Genomic DNA, 24,727 nt, shown 5'->3' with positions numbered 1-24,727 from the left:
CAGGAATGAACCCTGCTGCCAACCCTAGAGAGTGCCCCAGTTTTTTGAGTCACTGAATGGGCCCCGTCTCACTCATCTCAGTGAGTGAGCTGACCTTCTCTCCAGAAAGCGAGTGACCTAAGACAAGGTGTCTTAACCAGGCCCTCCCTCCCTCCCTCCCCAGGGTTACCTTCCTCCTACCAAGAATGGGGCTGAGCCCAAGAGGCCCAGCCGTCCCATCAACATCACACCCCTGGCTCGACTCTCGGCCACTGTTCCCAACACCATCGTGGTCAACTGGTCGTCTGAGTTTGGACGGGTGAGCGTGGCTGAGGCAGGGAGCCTGGAAAAGCCTGCAGGGAGTGAGAGGGAATCATCCAGTGCACTGGGCTGGGCAAACATCTTTCTCTTTATGGGTCTCTCTGCATTAACTTGCTGTCTCTGGCCCTCATGTGACAAGGTGGGGGGCCGCTGGTGGTGGTGGTGGTGGTGGTAGTGGTGTACGAAGCAGAGGCTGATTGTCTCCCCCCCTACCTCCAAGTAGAATTACTCCTTGTCTGTGTACCTGGTGAGGCAGCTGACTGCAGGAACCCTTCTACAAAAACTCAGAGCAAAGGGCATCCGGAACCCAGACCATTCCCGGGCACTGAGTGAGTAACATCCCGTCCCTCTTCTCTCTGACCAGGATCCAATTCTTCCTGGCCCTCGAGCCTTTATAATTAAAACTCATACCCCTCTTATGACAACTTACTTTACCTCTCACATGAACCCCAACCCGTGCCGTACCCCTCTTACCAATCTTTGTGGTTGAAAAGTGGGGCCACTTCAGGCACTGAGTGACACCCTTGCATTCCCAATTATACATCTGCTTTGCACCTCGCAGACCCTAACTCCAGCCCTGTTGGAATATGGGTTCTCCAGACTAGAAAGTGTCTTTAAGTATCATCAACACTAACCCTCTTGTGATGCTTCAACTCCCTCTAGGTCATCTCTTCCAAAGTGTCACCCAGCTGTATTTAAGCATCTTCAGGGATGGGGAAATCTCTCCCCGCCACCTAGCCTTCGTAATGCAGATCCCAGACCACCCCCATGTGACATCCCATTGGCCCCCAAAGGCGCTCTACCCAGCCGCCTCTCAGCCAGAGCCATCTGCTTCTGGCCTCACCACCTCCCGGGCTTCTCTCCAGCCTTGCTGACCCCATGGCTCTGGCCCCACTCTTGTTTCAGTCAAGGAGAAGCTGACCGCTGACCCGGACAGTGAGGTGGCCACCACAAGTCTCCGGGTGTCACTCATGTGCCCGGTGGGTACAAGGGAGAAGAGAAGGGGGAGGAGTGGTGGGTTAAACCTCTAGACTCAGATGAGGGTTCCTAGGGCTATTAGAGTGAGGCTGTCTGGGACATGGGGACTCTGACCAGAGAACTCGTCTCTCCTCAGCTAGGGAAGATGCGCTTGACTGTCCCTTGTCGGGCCCTCACCTGCGCCCACCTGCAGAGCTTCGATGCTGCCCTTTATCTGCAGATGAATGAGAAGAAGCCAACGTGGACATGTCCTGTGTGTGATAAGAAGGCTCCCTATGAATCTCTTATCATTGATGGGTAGGGCCGTTCTGCATTCAGCTTCCTTTTACCTAGGACATCCACTAGGACTGGCCCCTGCCCCCATATATAAATATATATCTGTAACTTACTTCCCCTCCCAACTCTTAACCTATCTGTCTCTTTTATATAAATATTGCCTATCTATTTATCTATCTCTCCCTCCAACACTGAGGACTTAACTACACACCGTACTAAGTACTTTGCATGCCTTATCTCATTCAGTCCTATGAGATGCCAATAACCCTGTGAGATAGGTACTGTCATTATAGGTGAGGAAGCTGAGACCTAGAGAGATTGAGTATCTTGCTCAAAGTTACATTGTTAGTAAGTGGCAGAGCCAGTGTTATCAAACTGTTACATCAATTACCTGACCTCTTACTGAACACAGCAATAAAGTTCTTTTGATCTAGCGACTCCTAACCTGCTTCCAGAGCCTACATTATGGTTCTTGTTCCCAGTGCCTCTTTTTGAGGTAGATTATAGAGTTCTGTTATCTCTGCTCCTTCCGTTTTGTCCCTAGTACTACATGGAACACGTGCTTAGAATGTACTTATTTTAAAACTCAGCATTTAAAATTTTCAAACCTCTTTTATGCACCTTACTTTATTTGATTCCAACAACTCAGAGAGGTCAGGAGGGTGGATAACATCCCTAATTTACAGATGAGGAAACTGAGGTTCAGAAAGGTGAGTCCCAGAACTCCCTGGCTACTGTTGCAGCCATCTCCCAGCCACATGAATTCCCATCTCTCCCCTCCCCTAGTTTATTCATGGAGATTCTTAATTCCTGCTCGGATTGTGATGAGATCCAGTTCATGGAAGATGGATCCTGGTGCCCAATGAAACCCAAGAAGGAGGCATCTGAGGTTTGCCCCCCGCCAGGGTATGGGCTGGATGGTGAGTGACCCCCTGTCCCCCAGTTGAGCTAAGTCTTGTATGGCCTCTTCTCTGAGACGCAGTCTTCTTACCAACCACAGGCCTCCAGTATAGCCCAGTCCAAGAGGGCAATCCATCAGAGAATAAGAAGAAGGTTGAAGTTATTGACTTGACAATAGAAAGCTCATCAGACGAGGAGGACCTGCCCCCGACAAAGAAGCACTGTCCTGTCACCTCAGCTGCTATCCCAGCTCTACCTGGAAGCAAAGGGTATGAAGAAATAGGCTGAATCTATAGCAGAAGGGAGAGGAGGAAGTCAGGAACGCTTTCTGATCACTGGGCAAACTCTGGGGCAGAGAGGGGACTTGAGAGGCTGAGCTGGGTGAGGACATCTGTGATTCCTTCTGTCTCCTCACAGAGTCCTGACATCTGGTCACCAGCCGTCTTCGGTGCTACGGAGCCCTGCTATGGGCACGCTGGGCGGGGATTTCCTGTCCAGTCTCCCACTACATGAGTACCCACCTGCCTTCCCACTGGGGGCTGATATACAAGGTATGACACTGATCACAAGGTGGGGCCGTGCACTGCCACATCCTCCCCCAAAGCAGCTCACAACCCTTGCTCCTTTTCAAAGCTTTTTAGCTGTTTTGCAAGGGGCCACAATCCAAGGAACTTCTTTGATCGTGTGTGTGTGTGTGTGTGTGTGTGTGTATGTGTGTGTGTGTGGTGAAGGGGTCAGATAGCAGGTTGATTTTAATTTTTCTTTTCCTACCAGGTTTAGATTTATTTTCTTTCCTTCAGACTGAGAGTCAGGTAAGTGGTCCCTTCTCCATCTCAGATCTCTGAAGCTTCCTTTCTAGGCACTGATGGGCCCCCTTACTCTCTCATTTTCCCCAGGGACCTTAATCTGCTTCTCCATGAAGGAAGGAAACTGCGGTACAGGCAGTTTATTTCCCTCCTAGGCCCCACTGGGACTTCTTCGGATTCTCACCCATGTCTTCCTCTGTCCTCTGTTACTTACTGTTCTGTCTCCAGAGTTCTTAGTGTAGTTCTGCGCCTGTCTGCTCACCCCTCCCCCCCCCCACCCCCCCAAACCCATGTGCACTTGAGCACCATGACTGCCCCAGCCGGACATTCCACACATTTCAGACGCCCACAGGGCCGAGAATCTAGCAAGCTGGTGGGGCTGTCTCCAGGCAGGGAAGAGGGGTGGGGTATGGGGAAGTAGGGGAAGGAGTCAGAGGGAGCCTCTCCTGCATCTCAGAGAATACTTTGGGATCCTGAGGGGTTTATTTATCCCATATGATATTTCTGAGATGAGTGACTGGGAGTGGGTAAAGTCAGGATAAAATCTTAAACCATGCTCTTGATTCCTCCTAGCACTATGGTCCGTCCGTCATCACCTCGCTAGACGAACAGGATGCCCTGGGCCACTTCTTCCAGTACCGAGGGACCCCTTCCCACTTCCTGGGCCCGCTAGGCCCCACGTTGGGGAGCTCTCACCGCAGCACCACTCCAGCACCCCCTCCTGGCCGTGTCAGTAGCATTGTGGCCCCTGGGGGAAACTTAAGGGAGGGGCATGGAGGACCCCTGCCCTCAGGTCCCTCTTTGACTGGCTGTCGGTCAGACATCATTTCCCTGGACTGAGTCCCCTGGATTATGGAAACTTCACCGCCTCGCAACACTGAGCAAGTATGCTGTGGAGTCTGGAACCCTGGCCCCTCTGACCCCTCAGGAGGGCTTTGGTCAAGGCCAGAAAGATCTTCATGGACACCTGTTTTTGGCCTTATCTCTGCCTGACAAGGCTAGCACCCAAAGGGTTAATATTTAACCTCTTTTAAAGGACATTTGGGGTCTGTTTTTGGAAATGTTCTTTGACGTCCAGCCCATTCCTTTGGGTCTGTTAACCTAGGCAGTGGGAGGCAAATGGGATGGGATGTGAGTTGGGGAAAGGGCTGAATCCTCAGCCTTGACTGTCTAAAGCCTCGTAGGGAAGGGGCCCTTCTCGTGTCCCCCAGATGCCCTCTCTTCCCATTCCCCAAAGCCGGCTGTGTTCCTTCTCCATATCCATTGTCTCTTCATGTCCATTCCGTTCTCTTTGGCCAAACAGACAGCTGGAGTAACTGAGACAGGCAGACACATGGACAGAGAACTCTATTTTGGGTTGCATATTTTTTGTGTGTAAACAAGAAAAACCAAAATACTCCAAAGATGACTTTCCCTGCCTCCTGCTTCCCAGTGTGACTGAGGAGGAGATAAGGCCTTAGCCCTGATCCCCAGGGGTTTGGGAGAAGGGCCTGGCCAATCGCCTGGGTCTCTCTATTTATATATTTAAGTAAGTTCACGATGATTCTTACGCTGACCAGCCTGGGGCCTGAGCTTCTGAAGGCCCATGGCCCTGTGGTTAGGTCTGGCTCATTCTGCACCTTTCCTGGGAGGTGGGAGCACCCTTGTGCTCTCCCCAGTCTCCCTTTTCAGGCTCCTCTAGGGCCTAGGATCTATGTTGTAATTTTACTTTCTATTCCCACAGCTGTAGCAAAGTTCTTACCCATAATAAAGGTTGTGAATGTTCTGTGAGTGTCACGGAGGTGGGCTGGGGAGGGGATTAAGCACTTTGCTTTCCAGATCCCTGGTTTGTGGGGGGGGGGGGGCGGGGATGGTCCACGTTCTGTTCTTCCCTTGCGGGCCCTGGGTCCGAGTGAGCTCCACTTCCACATGGTAGGGGTGTCACACTGAGGATTTCCAAGGGCAGTTGTTCTTTCTTCCTTTCTTTACCCCACACCCATAAAAACACTAGACCATTCAGCCCAACACTGTGGAGTCCTTAAGTCCTTCCTCATCCTTACCTGCCCAGATGCTGTAGCCAGAGCCTGAGGGCAAACTTGGTCCCAGTGCTGACCCTCTCTTTGCTATCTGCCGTGGCTGGGGTCGTCCGCAGCAGTGTGGACATGGGCAAGACCAGAGGTCGAGCGCCTCCATTCTCTTCTAGTTCCACCGCACTGCAGAACAACAGCTCCTGCCTGGGCTGTGCCTTGTGGCTTAGCCCACTTCCGTATCTATTGGGTCATCTGATCCTCCCAACCACCACAGGAGAGGGGTGTGTGGGTGTTAACCTCATTTTACAGAAAGGAGGGTTAAATGACTTGCCCCCATGAGAGAGTGGGACTGAAACCCAGGTCTTCAGTGCTAGCCAGTTGGGCAGGAACCCTTGGAGTATCATGGGCAGTGTCTTTGATCTCATGTGCTCTCTTCATTATCAGTTGACCAACTCCCTCCCTAAATCTCCCACACAGCACAAAATTTCCCCGAAGGATGAGACAGAAGATGAACTTCTCAGTGTGTATGTGTTGGTGTGTTGGAGGGTTAGGGAGAAGCTCCTACTTACAGGACAGAAGGCGGTAGGTCCTGGGGAAGATGTCTGGGTGTATCTGTCCCATCCTCTGTGGCAGCCACCGCAGCTGCTACATCTGGTCCCAGCCACATAAGGGCGCTCACCTCTCTTGGGTTTGGTTGGATCCGGGCCTGGGGCCAGACATGTTGATCCCTTAGTCATGGCCTCTCTCCGAAGACCTGTTCTGGATCACAGCCTACCCACAGGTGGAGTGGAGAGACTTGGGGCAGGGACAAGGGGAGAGGCTACTGGATTTCTTGGTTATCTCTGACCTTCCCACTCCTCCTCCTTAGTCATAGTCGGAACCAGTCTGTTTGGGCCTCCTAAGCCGCATTTCCTTCCTCTACTGCCAGCCCTACCTGTAGCTGCTGCTGTGACTCCTGGGAGATGACAAGTAGATAGAGAATGATGTGATGGTATTTGGGGAGACCCCAGCTCAGCCTAGGAGGGTAGGCAGACTAAGAGAGAAGAAAACAGCAAAAATGAGAACTTCTTCCTGTCCCTTTTTGAGGCTTTGTAAATGCAGCTGAGGAAGTGGAGAGTAGAAATGGTGGAGGAGGGACATGGGTAAGGGTCGTGGGGCTGGGGACTCCAGACCACCCACACTCCATCGGGTCCCCTGTGGTCAAGGCAAGTGTGGCTGTTCTCTGGGCTTTGGTGGGTTAGAAGCTGTTAAGGGCTCCCAGGTCCCTGTCTCACCTCCCATAACCCCAGAGGGACCCAAAAGAACTGGTCCTGGGGCAGCTGTAGTCCACTCTCCTCCCAAAGCTCTCGAAGTCCTCCGTCCAGCAGCTGGGAGTGAGGGGGCAGGAGGTCAGAGAGGCCACCGCCTGACTCCTCCAAGTCCTGTGTTTGCCCTTCCCTCAGCCCACACCCAAGGTAGTCCCTCCTTCAGGGCAGGGTGCAGGTTGGGTCAGTGGATTGGCTACCTCTTCATCAGGTTCCACGTGCCCACCTGCAACAACAGTGGGACCAGTAGGTGAATGGTGGTGTTCCTGGTCAGGGACCCTCCCTCACTGTTTACACCACCCCCTCCTCCAGTGGGCACAGATGCAGTTGTAGCCCCTTGTGATTATGGGACCTATTGATACCACATTTCTGGGCCCACTTCTCTGTCATTCTGAGACTGGGAATAGCGCTGTTGGGTAAAGGGCAGATTTCTTTCCTGGACATAGGGCCTTGTCCTCAGACCGCTCACCTGGGGGTACCCAGAGGTTGGGGGAAACGTTGAGAGTGCGTGTCCTTCGGGTCAACAAGACAGTCTGATCGCTGGACTGCAGAACGACCGCCACAGCCAGATCCACACCTCGATTTGTGGGCAGCTCGGCCCCAGGAGCTCTGGGCTGCTGATCCAGGGCCGGAAAAGGGCAGAAAGGGGGTCGCTGGCGGGAGGGAGCCGCTGGGGTTAATATCTCAGAAGCTAGGCGGGTCTTTCAAAAACTGGGCGACACCCCGATGGGGAAAGAGGCCACGGCCGGCGACTGGCCCCCAGGCCTCTCGCCTCCAGCCCCCACCCGATCCCAGTCCCTACCTTCGGCCCTTCACCGCCCCCCCCCGCACCCGCCCCGTGTGCCCCCGTCTCCGGACCTGGAGCGGAAGCCTGGCGGAGGCGCCTGGGAACGGCCTGTCCGAGAGGACGAGTTGTCCCCGCTTGAGGCCGCAGTACGTGGGCCACGGCCCGAGCCCCGGCCCGGCGCCCAGGAGGCCACACACGCTCTGCGCGAAGCTCACCGACTCCGGGCGCCCGGACATAAGTACCCGCGCCGCCGCCATAACGCGGCTCTGGGGTCTCTGCGGCCCGCTCCGCGCCCTCTAGTGGCCCAGCGGGCTTCCCCTCGGAGCCTTCCGCCGGGTGGGAAGGACGTCCCCCGGGAAATTTAGGCCTGACACTTGGGGATGATCCAGGGGTGTGACCGGTAAATGACAAAGGGGAACACCTCCAAATCCTCAGCTCCTCTTTTCCTCCCATCTTCTGTTTAGGAAAATGATCCCCAGACTGAGTGATTTCTGGACTCATGTGTCATCTCCCACCAGCCATGGGCGGAACGATGAGCACCGCTCCACGGCACTCAGCACACTTATCTGTTATAGCAGGTAACATCTTCAGTTACTTAATTACATCTGTCTCTTAGCCACACACCCAAGAAACATTTTTGACACCTTCCCTTTTTTTTTTTTTTCTCGTTTAATTTACTTATGGTCGCGCGGGGTCTTAGTTGCAGCATGTGGGATCTTTTGTTGCCGCCTGTGGGCTTCTCTCTAGTTGTGGCATGCAGGATCCAGAGCGCCAGGGGCCTAGTTGCCCCAGCGTGTGGGATCTTAGTTCCCCCACCAGAGATGGAGCCCGCGTCCCCTGCATTGGAAGGCGGATTCTTAACAACTGAACACCAGGGAAGTCCCACCTTCCCTTTCTTTCTCTTCACTCAAATGGCAACCAAGTGCAGCAGATTCTACTTCCTTAAACTTTCTCAAATCCATGTCTTAATCTCCAGCCACCATTGCCCAGTTCAAGCCTTCCTCATATTCTGCCTGAGATACTATTACAAGTCTTTAAATAGTCCTGCCTCCACCAATTCATTCTCTACAGTGAGGCCAGAGTGATCTTTCTAAAATACAAATCTGCTCATTTTGCTTCCCACTGCTCTCAGGATAAGATAAGCTACTTAACACAGCGTAGCAAGGACCCACCAGTCCTTGCCCCTGCCTGTCAATTCTGGCAGGACTTATGCCCTGTTTTTCAGTCACATGCTATTCTCTGTTCCCCCAAGAAACAGGCTCTGCTTCCCTCTGGGATCCTTTTTCCCTTCCACCTGGCAAATCCCCACCTTTCAAAATACGGATTGTGTCACCTTCTCTATGCTCCCTTTCCTGCCTGACCCTTTTCCCCATTGCCTCTGTACATGGTACTTTCCCACTATAGCCCCCCCAACACTTCCTTGTACTTACGTGTCTCCTTCCACTAGGCTGTATGCTCAAGGCTATTCATCTTTGCATCCCCAAGGCCTGGGGACATACTGGGCACATAACTGGTGCTCAGTAAATGATGCTAAGTGCCTTGAAGGCAAAGATGGTATTGTATTTATCTCTGTATATTATATATAGTATAGTGGCTGGCAATTAATTGGCATTCAAATGTTTAATGAACTAGAACTAACATCGGTAAGGGGAAACTGAAGAGATTATAAAACAACACCTGCTTTAAATGAAACTGAAGCTGCTGGGACAAATTATGTCAACTAGATTAGTCATCTATCCATGGTACTAGGAGAGAGAAGTTAGAATTGCCAGTTTTTAGGAACCATGGTGAAGAGGAAGGCAGCGATTTATTGAGTGCTTACCACATGCCAGGCATTGTGCTAAGTGTTTCGCATACATAATTTCAGACGTGTTAGAAGCCCAGAGCTGGCAAATGTAACTTTAATCCATAGATTCTAGTGTGATTGCTTGGGCCAATCCACCTGCTAGCCCTGAAAATAGCTTTTATCCCCCCTCTGTGGTAGTCTTTCACATTCCCTACATTGTGTGTGTGTGTGTGTGTGTTTAAGATTACAGTTTAACAAAGTAAAGAACAGGTGTAGCCTTTTGAAAATGGAATGAACAGCTTAGGAAGAAGTTTTTCTCACTGTCAGGGATGTTCAAACAAAGCCTTAGCTGACTTCTTGGTGGGAACTGATGCATCTGATAGATGATTAATCTAGTTGATTTAAGGTTCTTTCCCCTGCCAAGATTTGATGAGGGTAGAGTATAGTGATGATTCTAAAACAGCATCAGCAAACTTAAAAAAATATGTCAAACTCTTTCTGGTGTATTCTGGGTGGTAGGGATAGAGAGAGGGTTTCAGTACAAGAATCTGGAACTTATCCTACTGCAAAGAATGCATCTAGGCACCTCCTTTATTCTTCCTTCCAATCCCCTCAGATCTTCTGAGGAAGACTCTTCTTCTGGGTCATTGTCTCTTCATGGTGCTCTCGATGTATGACTCCAGCAGGAAGATGGTTTCATCCACCTGGATCTCACAGGCATCCAACCTGAGTGAAAAAGTGAAAGCATTTGCCCACACTGAACATTCATTAGCATATTTAAGATTAGAGGCTGGACTGGGTGTGGTCATGGAGAATTGCTTGGTTACCCCTGAAAGTACTGGGCGGAAAGTAAGAGAACCAATAGATCATTCCTCCCACTTACTGAGCATCTCTTATGTGCCAGGTACTGTGGAAAATGTTGAGGATTCAAAAGATAAGGCCTCTGTCCCAGGAGAAGTTACATTCTAACTTGCAATGAGGAGGAAGATAGCACATGTTAAATGCACAGGTGTAAAAGGACCTAGTGTGTTTTAAAATAGAAGCTGAGAGTGGCTGAGGCTTAGTGATTAGGAATAGAAGGGAACACTTCATCAACCTGATAAAAGCCATCTATGAAAAACCCACACCTAGCATCATACTTCGTGGTGAAAGACAAAGCTTTCCCCCTGTGATCAGGAACAAGACAAGATGTCTGCTTTTACTTCCATTCAATATTTTACTGGAAGTTCTAGTCTGGAAATTAGACAAGAAAAACAAATAAAAGGCATCCAGATTGAAAAGGAAGAAGTAAAGCTATTTCTAATTCACTGATGACATGATCTTATATACAGAAAAAGCTCAAAGGATCCACAAAAAACCTACCACAGCTAATAAATGAATTTAGCAAAATTATAGGATATAAAATCAAAACACAAAAATCAGTTCTATTTCTATACACTAGCAATGGACAATTCAAGAATGAAATTTAAGAAAACACTAAAACAATTGCTTAGGAATAAATCTAACAAAAAAGTGCTAGACTTGAATACCGAAAATGACAAAACTCATTGAAAGAGACTAAGGAAGATCTAAGTAAATGGAAAGACCTTCCATGTTCATGGGTTGGAAGATTTAGTATCATTAAGAAAGCAATACTCTGCAGAGTGATCTACAGATTCAAAGCAATCCCTATGAAGGTCAATGGTGAGCAGTGAAAGGAATGAGGATGAAGAGATAGGCTGGTATGAGACTGTGAAAGGCCTTATATGTTACGCCAAGGAGTCTGGTCTTTATACTGCAAACAAGGAGTCAATATAGCATTTAAAGCAGAAGAGAGATATTGTCAATCACTTTAAAGATACTAACTGTGAAAGCATTATAAGAAATGGTTTGAAGCAGGAGGTGATTTGCAAAGGTCTGGGAAAGAGGTGAGGAGGGCCTGCATGGGAAGCAAGGTGAAAGGCCAGATTTGGGACACATTATTGAAGTAAAATCAGCAGCCTTGGTGAATGAGAGAGTGTGTGTGTGGGGGGGGAAGGGTGGTGAGGGAGGAGAAGCTGAATGTGTCTTCAGAGTTTTTAGCTTAGGGAAATAGGTGGATTAAATTCTGTTAATTGAGATGGGGAAGAAGAGAGTGAGTTTCGGTTTCCTCACCTTAAGTTGGAGGGGTAGCAGGATATCAAGATGGATTTGTCTGCAAGGTATTTTGAAACATACGTTTGAAGTTTATGATGCTTACTTGTTGACATTACGTTTCAGGGTCTCTAGCTGCTGGCGTTCAGGGGCTGTGATCATCTCCTCTATTTCTTGTAGCTGTGCCTCCTCTGCACCTGTAGCCTGCATAGATGCAATGATGGCTTCTACCCTCTGAGACTTTTCCAGTAGACGCCTGTCAGACAAACGCAACTCTGAGGCATGTCCTCTAGCCTTGGAGATTCTTTTATCCCATAGCCCTGGGGCATAGATCCCCCTTTTACCATGTTCCTGGTCAAAGTGGATAATGTCACTCTCTAAGGAAGGACATTTTCTACAAGCTTAATTAGAAATGTGACTTCACTCCTGAAACTCTTGCTGCCTCTCATTTTTACTTAAAGTTTGGTGCCAGTGTATACGTTGCTCATAAATTTAATCTGCAAAATTATTTCACTGGGGACATACGAGAAAAGTGTATACTAATGCATCTTTATGCCAACCTAAGCCAATAATTCAGTGCAACCAGACTGGTTATTGTCTCTGTTGGTTTCCACTTCTATAGGAAATTTCCCCACAAGCCTTTTGGCCTTGTAAAATGTAATTACTCAACTGAAATTGTTACTCACTTGTTTTCTTTGGTTTCAAATTGCCTCCTTTCTATCAAGTTGGCTACACTCTGAGGGGAGAGAAGACAAGAAATGCACACAGTTCTATTTAAGCAGCTCAGGCAAAATGGCTAAAGGAGGCATGAGGGTGAGACATCTCTGTGGATGGACTGGGGAGGAGTTACCTTGTAGCATCTGTGCAGCAACATTCGGGCAGCTGACAGGATATTCACAGTATATAAATAGAAGGTCCTGGATGGGGCATGGTCTGGCGTTTTGGGAATTTCCTATTTGTCCATAGAAAGAAAAATAAGACTTTATACTTTTCTTCAGAACTGGCAAAGTAAACACCTGTCCCGTCTGGAGCTACTCAGCCCTCTCTTTCACTTATACTTTCACTCTTCCCCAGTCATACAGCATCTGTGTTTATGGTACAATCAGCCACATGGAGGGTTGGGCTGCCCTGTTTTTTCCATTTGACTGTCAACATCCTGAGTGGGGAAGAAAGAGAAGGCACTTAACATTTACTAAGCAACTCTTATGTGCCAGGTAGATTGTACTGGATCTTTACAACAAACCATCTTATCTCTGTTACCACCATCCATCACCATTTTGTAGATGTGAAAAAAGATGGTAGGTAATTTGCTCAGTGTAACTGGGTAAGAGGCAGAGCTGTGATTCTGACTCCAAAATCCATTCTATCTGTTTCCTCATAGGGTATACTACACGGCTCTGCATGTAGTGATGACCCGATAGATTTAATCTACAATAAACTTAAGGCTCGAGGAAAGGACAAATCACATGCACTAGGAGTTAAAGAAAAAAGGGTAGGGTGATTCTGGGGTAATTTCTTGGCTATGCCTCTTTTTTTTTTTTTTTTTTTTTTTTTTTTTTTTTTTAATTTATTTATTTTATTTTTAATGCTATTCTTCTCTGCTTACATTCTTTTTATTTATGTATGTATGTATGTATGGCTTTGTTGGGTCTTCGTTTCTGTGCGAGGGCTTTCTCCAGCTGTGGCAAGCGGGGACCACTCTTCATCGCGGTGCGGGGGCCACTCTTCATTGCGGTGCGCGGGCCTCTCACTATCGCGGCCTCTCGTTGCCGAGCACAGGCTCCAGACGCGCAAGCTCAGTAATTGTGGCTCACGGGCCGAGTTGCTCCGCGGCATGTGGGATCCCCCCAGACCAGGGCTCGAACCCGCGTCCCCTGCATTGGCAGGCAGACTCTAAACCACTGCGCCACCAGGGAAGCCCCTATGCCTCTTTTTTACTAGACCAGTTAAAGCTCCACAGTTATCTTTCAAGTGCTTGCTGTGTCTTTGTTAATCTTTTTTTTTTCTGTCTCAGAGCTGGATACGGTTTGTTTGGGGTTCAGAATGTTTGATTCAGGAGTTTCTCTCATCCTAGGTCAGCTCTGCTGGTTGGTGATTACTGTTACCTGGAGTGATATGAAATTTTCTGAGAGCATCTTATAAAGCATATCCTTTGCCTCCTTTGCTGGAATCATTGCAAAGTCTTCTACCTGTTTCTGCTCCAGGTGTTTCTTTTGTAAAACTAGACGGAATATTCTGGCACAGCGAGACCCAAATCTGTAAACGAATAAAGAAAGCAAATGGCATGCCGACGTAGATTAGCTTTAGCTCTTAGTCACAGATGGTGCTTGTTCGGTTTCCATGTGTGGAACCAGGACCAGAGAGGAACAGCAATCAGAGAATTCCTTCATAACTCCACAGATTGATGACAATACTGCTAATCATAAGAGTCACCAACTGCTGACTCACTTGAATGCCTCAGTTCCTGCATTTGTAAGTAAAGGCTTTAGGAAGGCTGGTTAATTGGCATCACTGGGAATTAAGCAGTAGGGAATTTAGGGTAAAGAGCTGTAGTAGATGGGATCCATAGCAGTCCAGTGGAAAATGGGGCAAGATGTGCCAAGGTGTGTCTATACTGGTTACTGACATAATGACCAAGTCACTTGTTCAAATGGGGTATGGAAAGGAAGTATCTGACCCCCAACCCCAATCAGGGTGACCCCCTTACCTCTCTTGTACGACCGACTCCAGAGTGGCTGTGGCTAGAGATCCTAGAGCCTTATGTAGGTCTTTATGTAGAGGGTTAAGGTTACTCTGTAATGTTTTGGCCTGGTCATTGTGATCTTAGTTTTATTCCTGAGTCTTTAATTTAAAACTTAAATACTATTTTGTTTTTCACACTAGTCTCATTTATAGTATGTAAGTATTTCGAAACCTTAATTAACTAAGGTGCTTAAGTCAGAGTTTTGCTTAACTAAAATTTGGTTAGTTAAAAGTCCCTTGCACTTCTTTATCATCAACGTTTTAGTTCAATTTTCCAACTTACTTAGTATACTAAATATCATCAAATCTTTTCTAAGTCACCATTCTGTTTCATAGTTCAGGCTGCCTGACTGTAAGGAAATAACCACCCATAAGGATACTGATGACATACATTCCTCCACCACTGTCGCCAGACTTTCCAACAAACTCAAGCTATTAAAAAAAAAGAAAAAAAAGAGAGCGTGTGTTATCTGAATGGAAAGTCCAGTGATCCTGTTTCCAAAAGAGCAAATCTGGCCAAGAGTCTGCAGCAGGAAGCCCTCCTATCAGATGATGGTAGAGAAATTGTCTGAGCTGGCTAGGTAGAGAATGAGGCTACAGAAGACTGATAGCAGGCAAAAATTAATAGTAAATACAACAGAAAAAAGAAAGAAAAGACTTACTGGATCATCTGCCAGCAGAGTGAGATACTGATCAAGAACTTGCTTAGAGATGTTATAGCCAACAGGTAGGGATCTGAAAATCTATGGAGCAAAAGAAACAATGAAAATGGGTCTAGGAACTTAGAATTGCTGACATTGCTGAAATAAAGATATTCTAATTTTAGATATCACAAGTATAAAAATGTCCAAAAACACAGCAGCATTGTTGGTAAGAGTAAAAAACTAGAAACAATTCGCATGTCCAGTAATAAGGAATTCATTAAAATAAAGTACAGCATGGCCATTAAGTGGAATATGATATGGCCATTATAAAGAATGAGGCAGATCTAAAAATACTGACATGAAAAGAAAGTTTACATACACGGTCATATGAAAGAAGCAAGTTTAGAACAGTACATAGAGTATAACCCTATTTTTTTCTGTTGTTAAAAGATATATATATATATCTACATTTATGTGAGACTATACATACAAAAAAGTCTGAATAAAGATATGTACCAAACTACTGACAAGGATCTCTGGGGCTGGGATTATGCAAAACTATATATTTATTTAAACTGGGGTATGTTACATACAAGAAGCACAGATCTTAAGGGTACAGTTTGATGAGTATTGACAATTGTATATACCCACGTGACTACCATCTGCAAGATATAGAACATGCCTGGCATTCCTGAAAGTTTGGGGAAGTACAACTTTAAAAAAATTATACATTTCTATGCTGTTTGAATACAGGTCATGTAATTACTTTTGTCATCAGAAAAAAACTTGTATTTAAATTTTGTTATATAGTAAGTTAAAAAAAATTTTAATAATATAAAAATATAATAACTATATTTAATGTGGATGAATATTAGTATAATTACAAAACAAACATTAGAAATATTGAATATTAATTTTTCAAACAAAACTTAATAAACAAAGCATTTAAAACAAATTTAAAATATACAAAATATATTGAAAAAAACAAATATAAGGGGCCAAATAATGTCCTGAGCACCAAGGCTCAGATTCCAAACAGTGGATTCTTGGAATAATTAAGAATAACTTATACTATATATATATACAGTGAAATACTACTCAGTCATGGATGGACCTTGAGATTATCATACTAAATGAAGTCAGAAAGACAAATACCATACGGTATCACTTATATGTGGAATCTAAAATATGACACAAATGAACTTATCTACAAAATAGAAACAGACTCATAGACATAGAGAACAGACTTATGGTTGCCAAGGGGGAGGTGGGTGGGGGAGGAATGGATTGGGAGTTTGGGATTAGCAGATGCAAACTATTATATATAGAATGGATAAACAACAAGGTCCTACTGTATAGCACATGGAACTATATTCAATATCCTGTGATAATGGAAAAGAATATGCAAAAGAATGTATATATGTATAACTGAATCACTTTGCTATACAGCAGAAATTAACACAACATTGTAAATCAACTATACTTCAATAAAATAAATTAAAAATAAAAAAAAGAATTACTTATACTTTGACTAAGGTAATGGTTTAGGTTTTTAAAGGTTGAATTCCCAAGAGACCAAATATTTCAGTACCTACCACCTGAGAATAATCCCCATCCCACCTCAAATAGCAAAAACCCTTCCTTTCAAGGTTCAGACCTCAACCTAATCCCAGGCTCTATGTATAACCATTATTATATCCAAGAGTCTGTCAGAAAACCAGTACAAGAACATGAAGCTCACCTCGTTGGAAGACAATGGCTGGGTGAAGGGGGCACTAGAGGAAGTGGTAATCTCACTCATCCGGAGCATGGTCCGCACGATCTCGCTGCTGGTCTGGGTTTGAAAAGTGAACTGGAATTCAGAATTCACTCTGCTGTGCTGGCTCTGGCTATATGCCAATGGCCACATCTGCAAATAAGTGAATATTCCTGATAGCCACTGTCCCACCCACTTAGATATCACCTGGTCCATCCTGTTGGCAACTGCACTGACAATGCCTTGGTCACGGAAGTGCTGGTGGAATCTGTCAAGGTTGGCCTGCCAATAAATCCCATCATCTGGAATGGGCTGAGGAGGAGAAAAAGATTAGAGAGAAACATTTAGATACAATGAAGCATTTTCTAGTGAGAAGCTTGGATTTAACTGTTTGCCTTTTCTTTCCCTATATAGTAGCAACTAAATTGGTTGGAGGAAAAAACCATTCAACCATGTGGATTTAGTGCCTCCACAATGACAAATTCACAACCCCCAACTTCAAACAGATTCTTTTTGCTTACCTCGAATCTTTCTCTATTTTAACTCTTTTCCAGTATTCTCAAATCTCCCATTTGCCCCTCCCTTCTCTCTCAGCAGATGACCTTGCTTCTTATTTCAGAGAGCAAACAGAAGCCATTAGGCCAGAACTCATTCAGCGTGGTGCACACATCCCCACCACATTTCTTTATTTTTAAAAAATTTGAGCTTCTCAAAGAGTTGTTCATACCAGCTGTATCCCCATCCACAGATTTACTCAACCCATTTCCACCGTTATACTGAAATGCCAAAGTCCCTGAGGAACCTGTTGCTAAGTTCAAAGAATACTGTCCAGTTCCAATCTTATTTGATCTTTCTAAAGCATATGACATGGTTGGACATTTTCTCCTTAACTCTATGTGGCCCCTTGGAGTTTATGACACCATTCTTTCTTGGTGCTCCTTCTAACCACTCTGGCTACCCTTCCTCAGTCCCCACAGATTCCTTTTCCAGATCCTATCTACAAATACTGGTGTTACCCAGGGTTCTGTCCACAGCCCTCTTTTCTTTTCACTCTACATATTCTACTTAGGTGATTTAATCTTCTCTCAAGGTTTCAACTGTTCCAAGTCTATTACTTAATTCTAGAACTCTCTATTAAGCTCCAGGTGCATAGACTCAACTGCCTACTTCCACCTGTGCCTTAAAACTGTTCTTTTAAGTTTTCAGCTAACTACACTACAACCCAGTTTCTTAAGCTAGAAACTTGAATATCATCCCTAACCCCTTGCTCTCCCTCATCTACTATCCAATTACCCAGTTCTATCTATTCTTTTTTTAAAATTTATTTTATTTATTTATTTTTGGCTGTGTTGGGTCTTCGTTGCTGCAAGCGGGCTTTCTCTAGTTGTGGTGAGCGGGAGCTACTCTTCGTTGCAGAGCACGGGCTCTAAGCGTGCGGGCTTCAGTAGTTGTGGCTCGTGGGCTGTAGAGCGCAGGCTCAGTAGTTGTGGTGCATGGGCTTATTTGCTCCGTGGCATGTGGGATCTTCCAGGACCAGGGCTTGAACCCATGTCCCCTGCATTGGCAGGTGGATTCTTAACCACTGCGCCACCAGGGAAGCCCCCTATCTATTCTTTATATTAATCAGAAGTCTACTTTTCTTTATCCTGACTGTCATTACCTTATTTCAGGCTCTAATCTTGACTCACCTGGATTACTACAGTAGCCTCCTAACTGGTTTTCATTTTTCTTTTTCATATAGTGGACACTATAAAAAAGGGTAACTGGGTTTTCTGCATTTAATCTTGTTCCTTTTGCATCGTTCTCCCCATTTCTCATAGAGCAGTGCTTTTTTTTACCTTTTGGGCTCACAGTTCCCCTGAAGAATCTGAAGAAAGCTATGGAGTGCTCTATAGAAAAATGCACATAGTACAGGTGGACTCTCTGAAATGCATCCATGGAGTTGTACAAGTTATAAACCACTGTACTATAGTAATATTTCTAAAATGTAAATCTAGCCACTTCATTCACCTGCCTAAAGTTCATCAATGGCTCCCCATTGTCTTCACGATGAAGTCCAAACTTCTTAGTTAGTCCATCAAGAAATAGTTATTGATGTCTTGTGAGTATTCCAGGTGCCAGGGACAAGATACTGTCCTTGAAGAGTTTATAGTCTATTGGGAGTACAGAGACAAACACTTGTACCAATAATAAGTAATTTCAGCTACTTAGAAATGCTGTGAAGATGAAATGGGAAAATGTGGTAGAGACTGGAGTAGAGGGTGGGCAATGGTGCTTGAGCTCTAAGAAAGTAGCATTTGAGCTGAGATCGGAATGATGAAAAAGAGGCAACTACATGAAGATCTGAGGGAAAAGCATTTGAAGCAGAAGAAATCCTAAGGGCGAAAGCCTGAGTACTAGAAAGAGTATGATACATTTGAGGGACGGAAAAAAAGATAGAAGCTGGAACATAGTGAATGACAGAGTAGGAAGAGCTGAGGTTGGAGAGCCTTGTCTCCAGCAGATCATGTAAAGACCCAGCTCATGTAAGGCTTCATAATCCATAGTAAAGAACTGGATTTCTTCTAAGAGTCATGGGAAGCTATTAAAGGAGTCAAAAATCAGTGATGTGTTGGGATTTTTTAAAAAGAACAATTTAGAAAGTCATTTTGGCTCTTAAGTAGGTATGAATGCAGGTAGGGAGACTACTTAGGAGAGTGTTGGCAAAGCCTTGATTACAGTGATAATGGTTTGGACTAGGGTGACGGCAGTGGAAACGATAAGAAATAGTTGGATTTCAATTATTTTTAGAAATTGGGTTGACAGGTTTTACTGTGAGATCAGATGGCTCCTAGGACTTTGGCCTAAGCAAATGGTGTCCTAGGTGGTTGGCCTTGGTGGTGTCCCTAACTAAGATGAGGAAAGCTTAGGAGGGAGTAGATATCTGGGAGCAGGAAATCAATTACTCTGTTTTAGCCATACTACTTTTGAGATGCTTATTAGACATTTTTACAGGGATGCTGAGAAGGCATTTGAATACAAGAGCTCAGGCCTATACGTATCTTTCTAAACTCATTTATCACCACTCATCCCCATGGGTCTCTATGGTCCAGTCATACTGACCAATTTACACGTTTTCTAGGCCCTTTTTCTGCCTAATCTATTACCTCTGTCCAATGACTGAAGTAAGTTAAGCCTCAGAAGGGACACAGCAACAGAGTTCACTCTTTGTTAGTCTATCCCTGGCCAATATTTAATGAAGTTCATAATCCTACTACTTCTCAACCCAAGAACGTTTAAGCTCTTTTGGGGCTTGTCATCTTAGTGCTCTTTCTGGCTTGCCTCAGGGTGAGGACTCCTAACCAAGAAGCCTCATTACCTCTTTGTTATCTGTGGTATGTTTTGGTCTCTTGGCCTTGGGCTCCCCAGTTGCATCTTCGTCAGATGATCTCCTCCTTTTACCTTTCCCTGCCAAACAAAACAGTTGCACAGTTAGGCTACATCTCATATGATAACAGGAAATGACCGAAGGTGAAAGCAGGTGTCTCTATCCCAAAGACACCTGTAGCTACCTCTAGGTTAGCGATATTGAGGAGACTGAGGAACTACAAGAAATTCAAGTTAATGGTGAAGTCATCTGAAACTCAACAAGTTCAAAAAGAAATTCATAGTCTTTCTCCCTCAGACTGCTCCTGCTCCAATGCTTCCTTTCACAGTGAATGGTACCATCATCCTCCCACATACTCAAGCCAGACACACAGATGTCATTCTTGATTTCTGTCTTCCTCACCCCTCCTATGTCTAATTTTTCACTGGTTTGTGAAAAATTGCCCCATCCTTTCTACAGACAGAAACATATTTTAAAAATGCAAATTAGATCATGTTACTTCCTTTAAAATCCTTTAGTAGTTTTCCTTTGCTCTTAGGATAAAGAACAGGTGCTTTACGAGGTCTTGCATGATCTAGCCCCTAACTGTCTGTCTAACCTTAACTTATGGCTCTCTTTCCTTTCCTCACTGTACTTTAACTATACTGATCTTCTTTTACTTTCTCAAATTCCTATTTTTTTCCTCACTACATACTATTCCCTTTGCCAAAAATGCTTATCCTCTGTACCCCTTCACACCTTACCTCACTGGTTGGCTCCTACTTCTGCTTCAAATCTTTGTTCAAATGCCACTTTCTCAAAGAAGCATGTGCCCAAATCCCCAGGTAAATCTGGTCCTGTTATATATTTTCATAACACCCCATATTTTACCTTCATAGTACTTGTCGCAGTTTGTTAGTTATATATCCATCAGGCTATTTGATTAATGTAAGCCTCCTATACTAGACTTAAGCCCCATAAGGGCAGGGACCATAATGGTTTTTTCATCTCTTTGTACCACAGTATCTGGCATAGAGTAAATCCTTGGTAACTGCTTAATTGATTGAGTCATTCATTTAACAATCATTAAGGAAGAATCTACAATTAGGTCAAATCACAGATCTAGGGGCCAAAATTCCTTACCTATCAAGCTCAGTTTAGGAACCAGGTACATGTCCTTTTCATTGATGACAAGAGTGGGGGCAGGTGGAGGCGGCCCAGGGTCTGAATTCTCAGTGGCAGGCACCAAGGGGCAACGCTGCACGAAGTGTGTGTCTGCTAGTCGCACAAATGTGTTTGAGACCTCAGCATAGTCCATGGTCTTGCCATCTGTACGACAGGAGGAAAGAGGCAAGTGAGATGGCCTCAGATAGCTAAGGGTCCTCTCCTGCAGCCAGCCAATCTATGCTTTTGCTAACAGCTGTGGATACAGTACTGACCCTCCATAGTCTCTGTGAGCCGATCTGCTACTTTCTTCACGACAGCTGACATTGCCATTTTGCCATTCAACAGGAGCTCCTCAACAATCAGCTCTCCAGTGTCACTGTACAGTGTTTTGGCAGTATAGATGTACCGGGGATACCTAAGCATTCGCAACACCCGGCTGCACTGGGCTTCATACTCTACCACACCACGTTTGTGCACTTGATAGATCACCAGGTTATGCTGGATGAGGACACAAAGGGCTTTTTTTACCTAGAGAAAACACAGAAGAAAGAGAAGAAAAATCTGAAGATGCAGCTCATTATTGCTGGCAATTTTTGTCCAACAGTTTCCTAAACATCAGGAGATGGCTGGAATCTGTGTGTCTTCTCTCTCTCCATTGGAATAGCTAATAAGAAGCGAATGTCAATGGAAGAAATCAGGAAGAGTCCTTGCTATGATGCTCATATTTCCTATGATCTTTATCTTTCAAAGTACAATTTACTTCCCCTCTGTTATTCTTTTTTTTAAAAAATTAATTAATTAATTAATTTATTTTTGACTGCATCTGGGTCTTCCTGCTGCATGTGGGCTTTCTCTAGTTGCGGTGAGCGGGGGCTACTCTTCGTTGCGGTGCGCGAGCTTCTCATTGCGGTGGCTTCTTTTGTTGTGGAGCACGGGCTTTAGGCTCATGGACTTCACTGGCTGCGGCACGCGGGCTCGGCAGTTGTGGTTCGCGGGGTCTAGAGCACAAGCTCAGTAGTTGTGGCACACGGGCCTCGTTGCTCCGCGGCATGTGGGATCTTCCCGGACCAGGGCTCGAACCCATGTCCCCGGCATTAGCAGGCAGATTCTTAACCACTGCACCACCAGGGAAGTCCCATCCCCTCTATTATTCTTTTCTTTTTTTTTTTTTCTTAAATTTTATTTATTTATTATTTATGGCTGTGTTGGGTCTTCGTTTCTGTGCGAGGGCTTTCTCTAGTTGCGGCAAGTGGGGGCCACTCTTCATCGCGGTGCGCGGGCCTCTCACTATCGCGGCCTCTCTTGTTGCGGAGCACAGGCTCCAGACGCGCAGGCTCAGTAGTTGTGGCTCACAGGCCTAGTCGCTCCGCGGCATGTGGGATCTTCCCAGACCAGGGCTCGAACCCGTGTCCCCTGCATTGGCAGGCAGATTCTCAACCACTGCGCCACCAGGGAAGCCCCCCTCTATTATTCTTATTCCTTAAACATAGTACTGAAATTAAGAGACTCATGAATAAATGAAGTATGGCATATGGCATAGGAGGAGCAAAGATTTGCCTCAGAAGCCACGATGAGCCACTTTGAGAAGCAGAACCCTGGGCACTATGTCTCATCATCTTTCCCCTCCCAAATAACACTATTCTGATCCTAGCACAGACTTTGCTTTCTTTTCCATTTTGTGGGGTGGGGAGTAACAATATTCAAAGGTAGGTTAAAGAAATTAATGAAATGGAAGCAAATTACTGTGATCCAAACATACCTGATCCAATGATGTTCCTGTGTCATGGGCAATAACTCTTAGTGGCTGGCTGCCAGTTCTGATTAGGTGGACTCCAATTTTTTCTACGATCTCTCCAAAATGCTCTTGCAGCAACAAAGAACACAGTTTAATTTCTGCTTGAGTCATTGTGCTGAGGAGTCTCAGAGCTAGGAAAAAAAGAAAAAGACGGTATGATGGGAAGTTTTTCTTTTATGTTGGGAGTAGAGCTGCTGAGTGTAAATTCAGGTACTTTCTGGAGAGCAATTTAACAGTAGATATATCAAAAGCCTTAAAATCTTGCATATCTTTGACCTAATACTTTTGTTTTGGATATTCTATTCCAAGGGAATAATAAAAACATGTCACTTTAGAATACTGATATTGTGGAAACAACCTCATAAGTGATTATTTCAATAAATTATGGTATACTCATATAATGGAATACTATGCCAACATTCACAATAAAGTATAATATGTATTAGTGTAGAAAATTGTTCATTACAAAGCAAAATGCAGAGAAAAGTTCAATTACTGTGAAAATAGCCCCACACGTATGCATGGAAAAAAAGACTGGAAGACTATATATCAAGTTTATCTTTATGGGATCATGTGTGATTCTAGTTTTCTTTAAAGATCGGATGTAGATGGTTTTGCGATCTGTCACAGACCTTAGATTCTATACTTCATTGTTTGGAAGAATTAAGGCCACTATTCACAGACTATTGGAACTGAACAGGCAATGACAACTTTGAAAAATAAACTAAGAGGTAAATGAGAGCTTCTCAACAGGGTGTTTCAAATAGGGGATGAAGTATGTTGTTGGCAGGGCAGTATTTAATTCTGAAATTTCTATTCCTTGACAAAGTATACACAAAGAGAAACAGACATAGTCCACTGTATAATCACTTCCTTATTATCACAAGTGTTATCAAACACTGGTTTGTTCATTTATTTCTCCCAATTCCTCAGAAGCCAAGACTTTGCCTTTCAGTCTCACTATCCCCATCCACAGGTCTTTGGGGAAGCATCCCCAGACCCTCTGCCATCCCTGGAAAGTATTTCCAAGGAGCCCGGCTCCTGGCTCTTCACTTCTTTACCGCAGGTTCCTGTCCCGGACTGGGTTCCTGAGTCCAGAGACAGGGCCACCTCGTTCAGACCGCATTTTCCACTAACCTCTGGGTCAATGCAACGTGACGCCGCCGACTTCCCCACTGCAGCTTCGTGCAGCTCCCGCTAGCCGCCCGGGCAGAGGGGGAGCCCAAGGTCCTTTCGCGCAGGAGCACGGCCACCGAGGAGGACCGGCAAAGAGGCAAAACATGTGCCGCTCTACCCCAGCGTTTCGGTGGTTTCCGGGGACGCTCTTTCTTTCTTCTCGCTGGGAGATTGGAGGACCGGCGAGGGGGTGTTTGAGGAGCCGGCGGGCGGGCCGCGGCGAGCGGACTCTCTTTCCTGCACCTCCTTGGTGCTAGGAGGCGGGCTTCGGGGTCGCTGTCTGCGCCGCCGCCTCTGTGGGCCGGGCGAACTCACGTGACCCGCGCGGGCTCTGGAGCGGCTGGCAGCACTGAGGAAGCAGCGGCGGCGACGGCAGAGGCGGCGACAGCAGCTGGGAGGTAGCGACCTGGAGAGCGACCGGCCGGCTGCCCTCTCGGACGGCCGCGGCGAAAGAGAAAAATGGCGGAGGCCTCGGCGGCCGGGGCCGGCGCGGGTGCCGCGGTTGCCGCGCACCGGTTTTTCTGCCACTTTTGCAAGGGCGAGGTCAGCCCCAAACTACCGGTAAGAGCCCTGTGTCCTCTGCGCTCGGGCATCGGCCTGGATTCCTCGTCCCGATATCCCGGAACGGGTCTTAAGCTTCCCGCCCATCCCCGACTCCCCTGACATCGGTCTCCCAAGTACTTGCTGCCTCCCGGTCGCTGGCCCCAAACCCCGGGCGTCCCGGTCCTGGCTCCGTAACTCCCTCTCGCATGCTCCACCTGCCCCTCACTCTCTCTCCCCTCTTGACCGGCCCCCCCCTCCATTTTTTTTTTTTTTTTTTTTGGTCTTTAGCAAGTTCTCTTC

The 24,727-nt window shown here is 46.0% G+C and overlaps 4 protein-coding genes across 21 annotated transcripts in view; 2 read left to right on the top strand and 2 right to left on the bottom strand.

Annotated features, from left to right (window-relative positions):
- The window catches only part of LOC118896832 (E3 SUMO-protein ligase PIAS3), a 39,331-nt gene extending 25,965 nt beyond the window's left edge, over positions 1-13,366 (top strand). For 5 of the 8 annotated variants that reach the window (XM_036855288.1, XM_036855365.1, XM_036855356.1 and 2 more), the window contains 9 exons: positions 164-298; positions 524-629; positions 1,207-1,280; positions 1,415-1,575; positions 2,341-2,474; positions 2,555-2,723; positions 2,872-3,005; positions 3,229-3,266; positions 3,834-5,025. In XM_036855288.1, the coding sequence (XP_036711183.1) occupies positions 164-298; positions 524-629; positions 1,207-1,280; positions 1,415-1,575; positions 2,341-2,474; positions 2,555-2,723; positions 2,872-3,005; positions 3,229-3,266; positions 3,834-4,100 (1,218 nt within the window). In that variant the 3' untranslated portion in view covers positions 4,101-5,025. Of the gene's footprint in view, positions 1-163; positions 299-523; positions 630-1,206; positions 1,281-1,414; positions 1,576-2,340; positions 2,475-2,554; positions 2,724-2,871; positions 3,006-3,228; positions 3,267-3,833; positions 5,026-7,824; positions 7,939-13,332 lie in introns of those variants that run through there. The other 3 variants (XR_005020304.1, XM_036855297.1, XR_005020305.1) reach the window with 3 other exon arrangements.
- On the bottom strand, positions 2,147-7,741 carry NUDT17 (nudix hydrolase 17). 7 transcript variants are annotated; one of them, XM_036855472.1, is made up of 8 exons: positions 7,432-7,664; positions 7,043-7,226; positions 6,774-6,799; positions 6,544-6,636; positions 6,204-6,302; positions 5,839-5,975; positions 5,300-5,452; positions 2,147-2,710 (listed from the first exon to the last, which is right to left on the bottom strand). In XM_036855472.1, the coding sequence occupies exons 1-8, from the start codon at positions 7,615-7,617 to the stop codon at positions 2,707-2,709; spliced, it is 882 nt and encodes a 293-aa protein (XP_036711367.1). In that variant the 5' UTR covers positions 7,618-7,664; the 3' UTR covers positions 2,147-2,706. The 7 variants fall into 7 exon arrangements, with proteins under 7 accessions (XP_036711367.1, XP_036711406.1, XP_036711377.1 ...); XM_036855482.1 differs by having other exon boundaries at positions 2,586-2,710; positions 5,300-5,491; positions 7,043-7,187; positions 7,432-7,741; XM_036855456.1 differs by having other exon boundaries at positions 2,586-2,710; positions 5,300-5,491; positions 7,432-7,676.
- POLR3C (RNA polymerase III subunit C) lies at positions 9,149-24,339 on the bottom strand. 2 transcript variants are annotated; one of them, XM_036855431.1, is made up of 15 exons: positions 23,846-24,339; positions 22,673-22,839; positions 21,186-21,441; positions 20,890-21,075; positions 19,759-19,847; positions 16,608-16,712; positions 16,386-16,478; positions 14,663-14,743; positions 14,381-14,432; positions 13,966-14,026; positions 13,364-13,514; positions 12,109-12,210; positions 11,945-11,994; positions 11,365-11,514; positions 9,149-9,872 (listed from the first exon to the last, which is right to left on the bottom strand). In XM_036855431.1, the coding sequence occupies exons 2-15, from the start codon at positions 22,817-22,819 to the stop codon at positions 9,791-9,793; spliced, it is 1,605 nt and encodes a 534-aa protein (XP_036711326.1). In that variant the 5' UTR covers positions 22,820-22,839; positions 23,846-24,339; the 3' UTR covers positions 9,149-9,790. The 2 variants fall into 2 exon arrangements, with proteins under 2 accessions (XP_036711326.1, XP_036711337.1); XM_036855442.1 differs by lacking the exon at positions 16,608-16,712 and having other exon boundaries at positions 16,386-16,553; positions 23,846-23,976.
- The window catches only part of RNF115 (ring finger protein 115), a 59,752-nt gene continuing 59,342 nt past the window's right edge, over positions 24,318-24,727 (top strand). Inside the window, exon 1 of one of the 4 annotated variants that reach the window (XM_036855525.1) lies at positions 24,318-24,445. In XM_036855525.1, coding sequence (XP_036711420.1) covers positions 24,344-24,445 — 102 coding nt within the window. In that variant the 5' untranslated portion in view covers positions 24,318-24,343. The remainder of the gene's footprint in view (positions 24,446-24,727) is intronic. The other 3 variants (XM_036855533.1, XM_036855538.1, XM_036855535.1) reach the window with 3 other exon arrangements.

The sequence above is a fragment of the Balaenoptera musculus genome, chromosome 1 (assembly GCF_009873245.2).
Source record: "Balaenoptera musculus isolate JJ_BM4_2016_0621 chromosome 1, mBalMus1.pri.v3, whole genome shotgun sequence".
NCBI lineage: Eukaryota > Metazoa > Chordata > Mammalia > Artiodactyla > Balaenopteridae > Balaenoptera > Balaenoptera musculus.
Note: the sequence above shows the minus strand (reverse complement) of the source record. Positions and strands in the feature narration are given on the sequence as shown.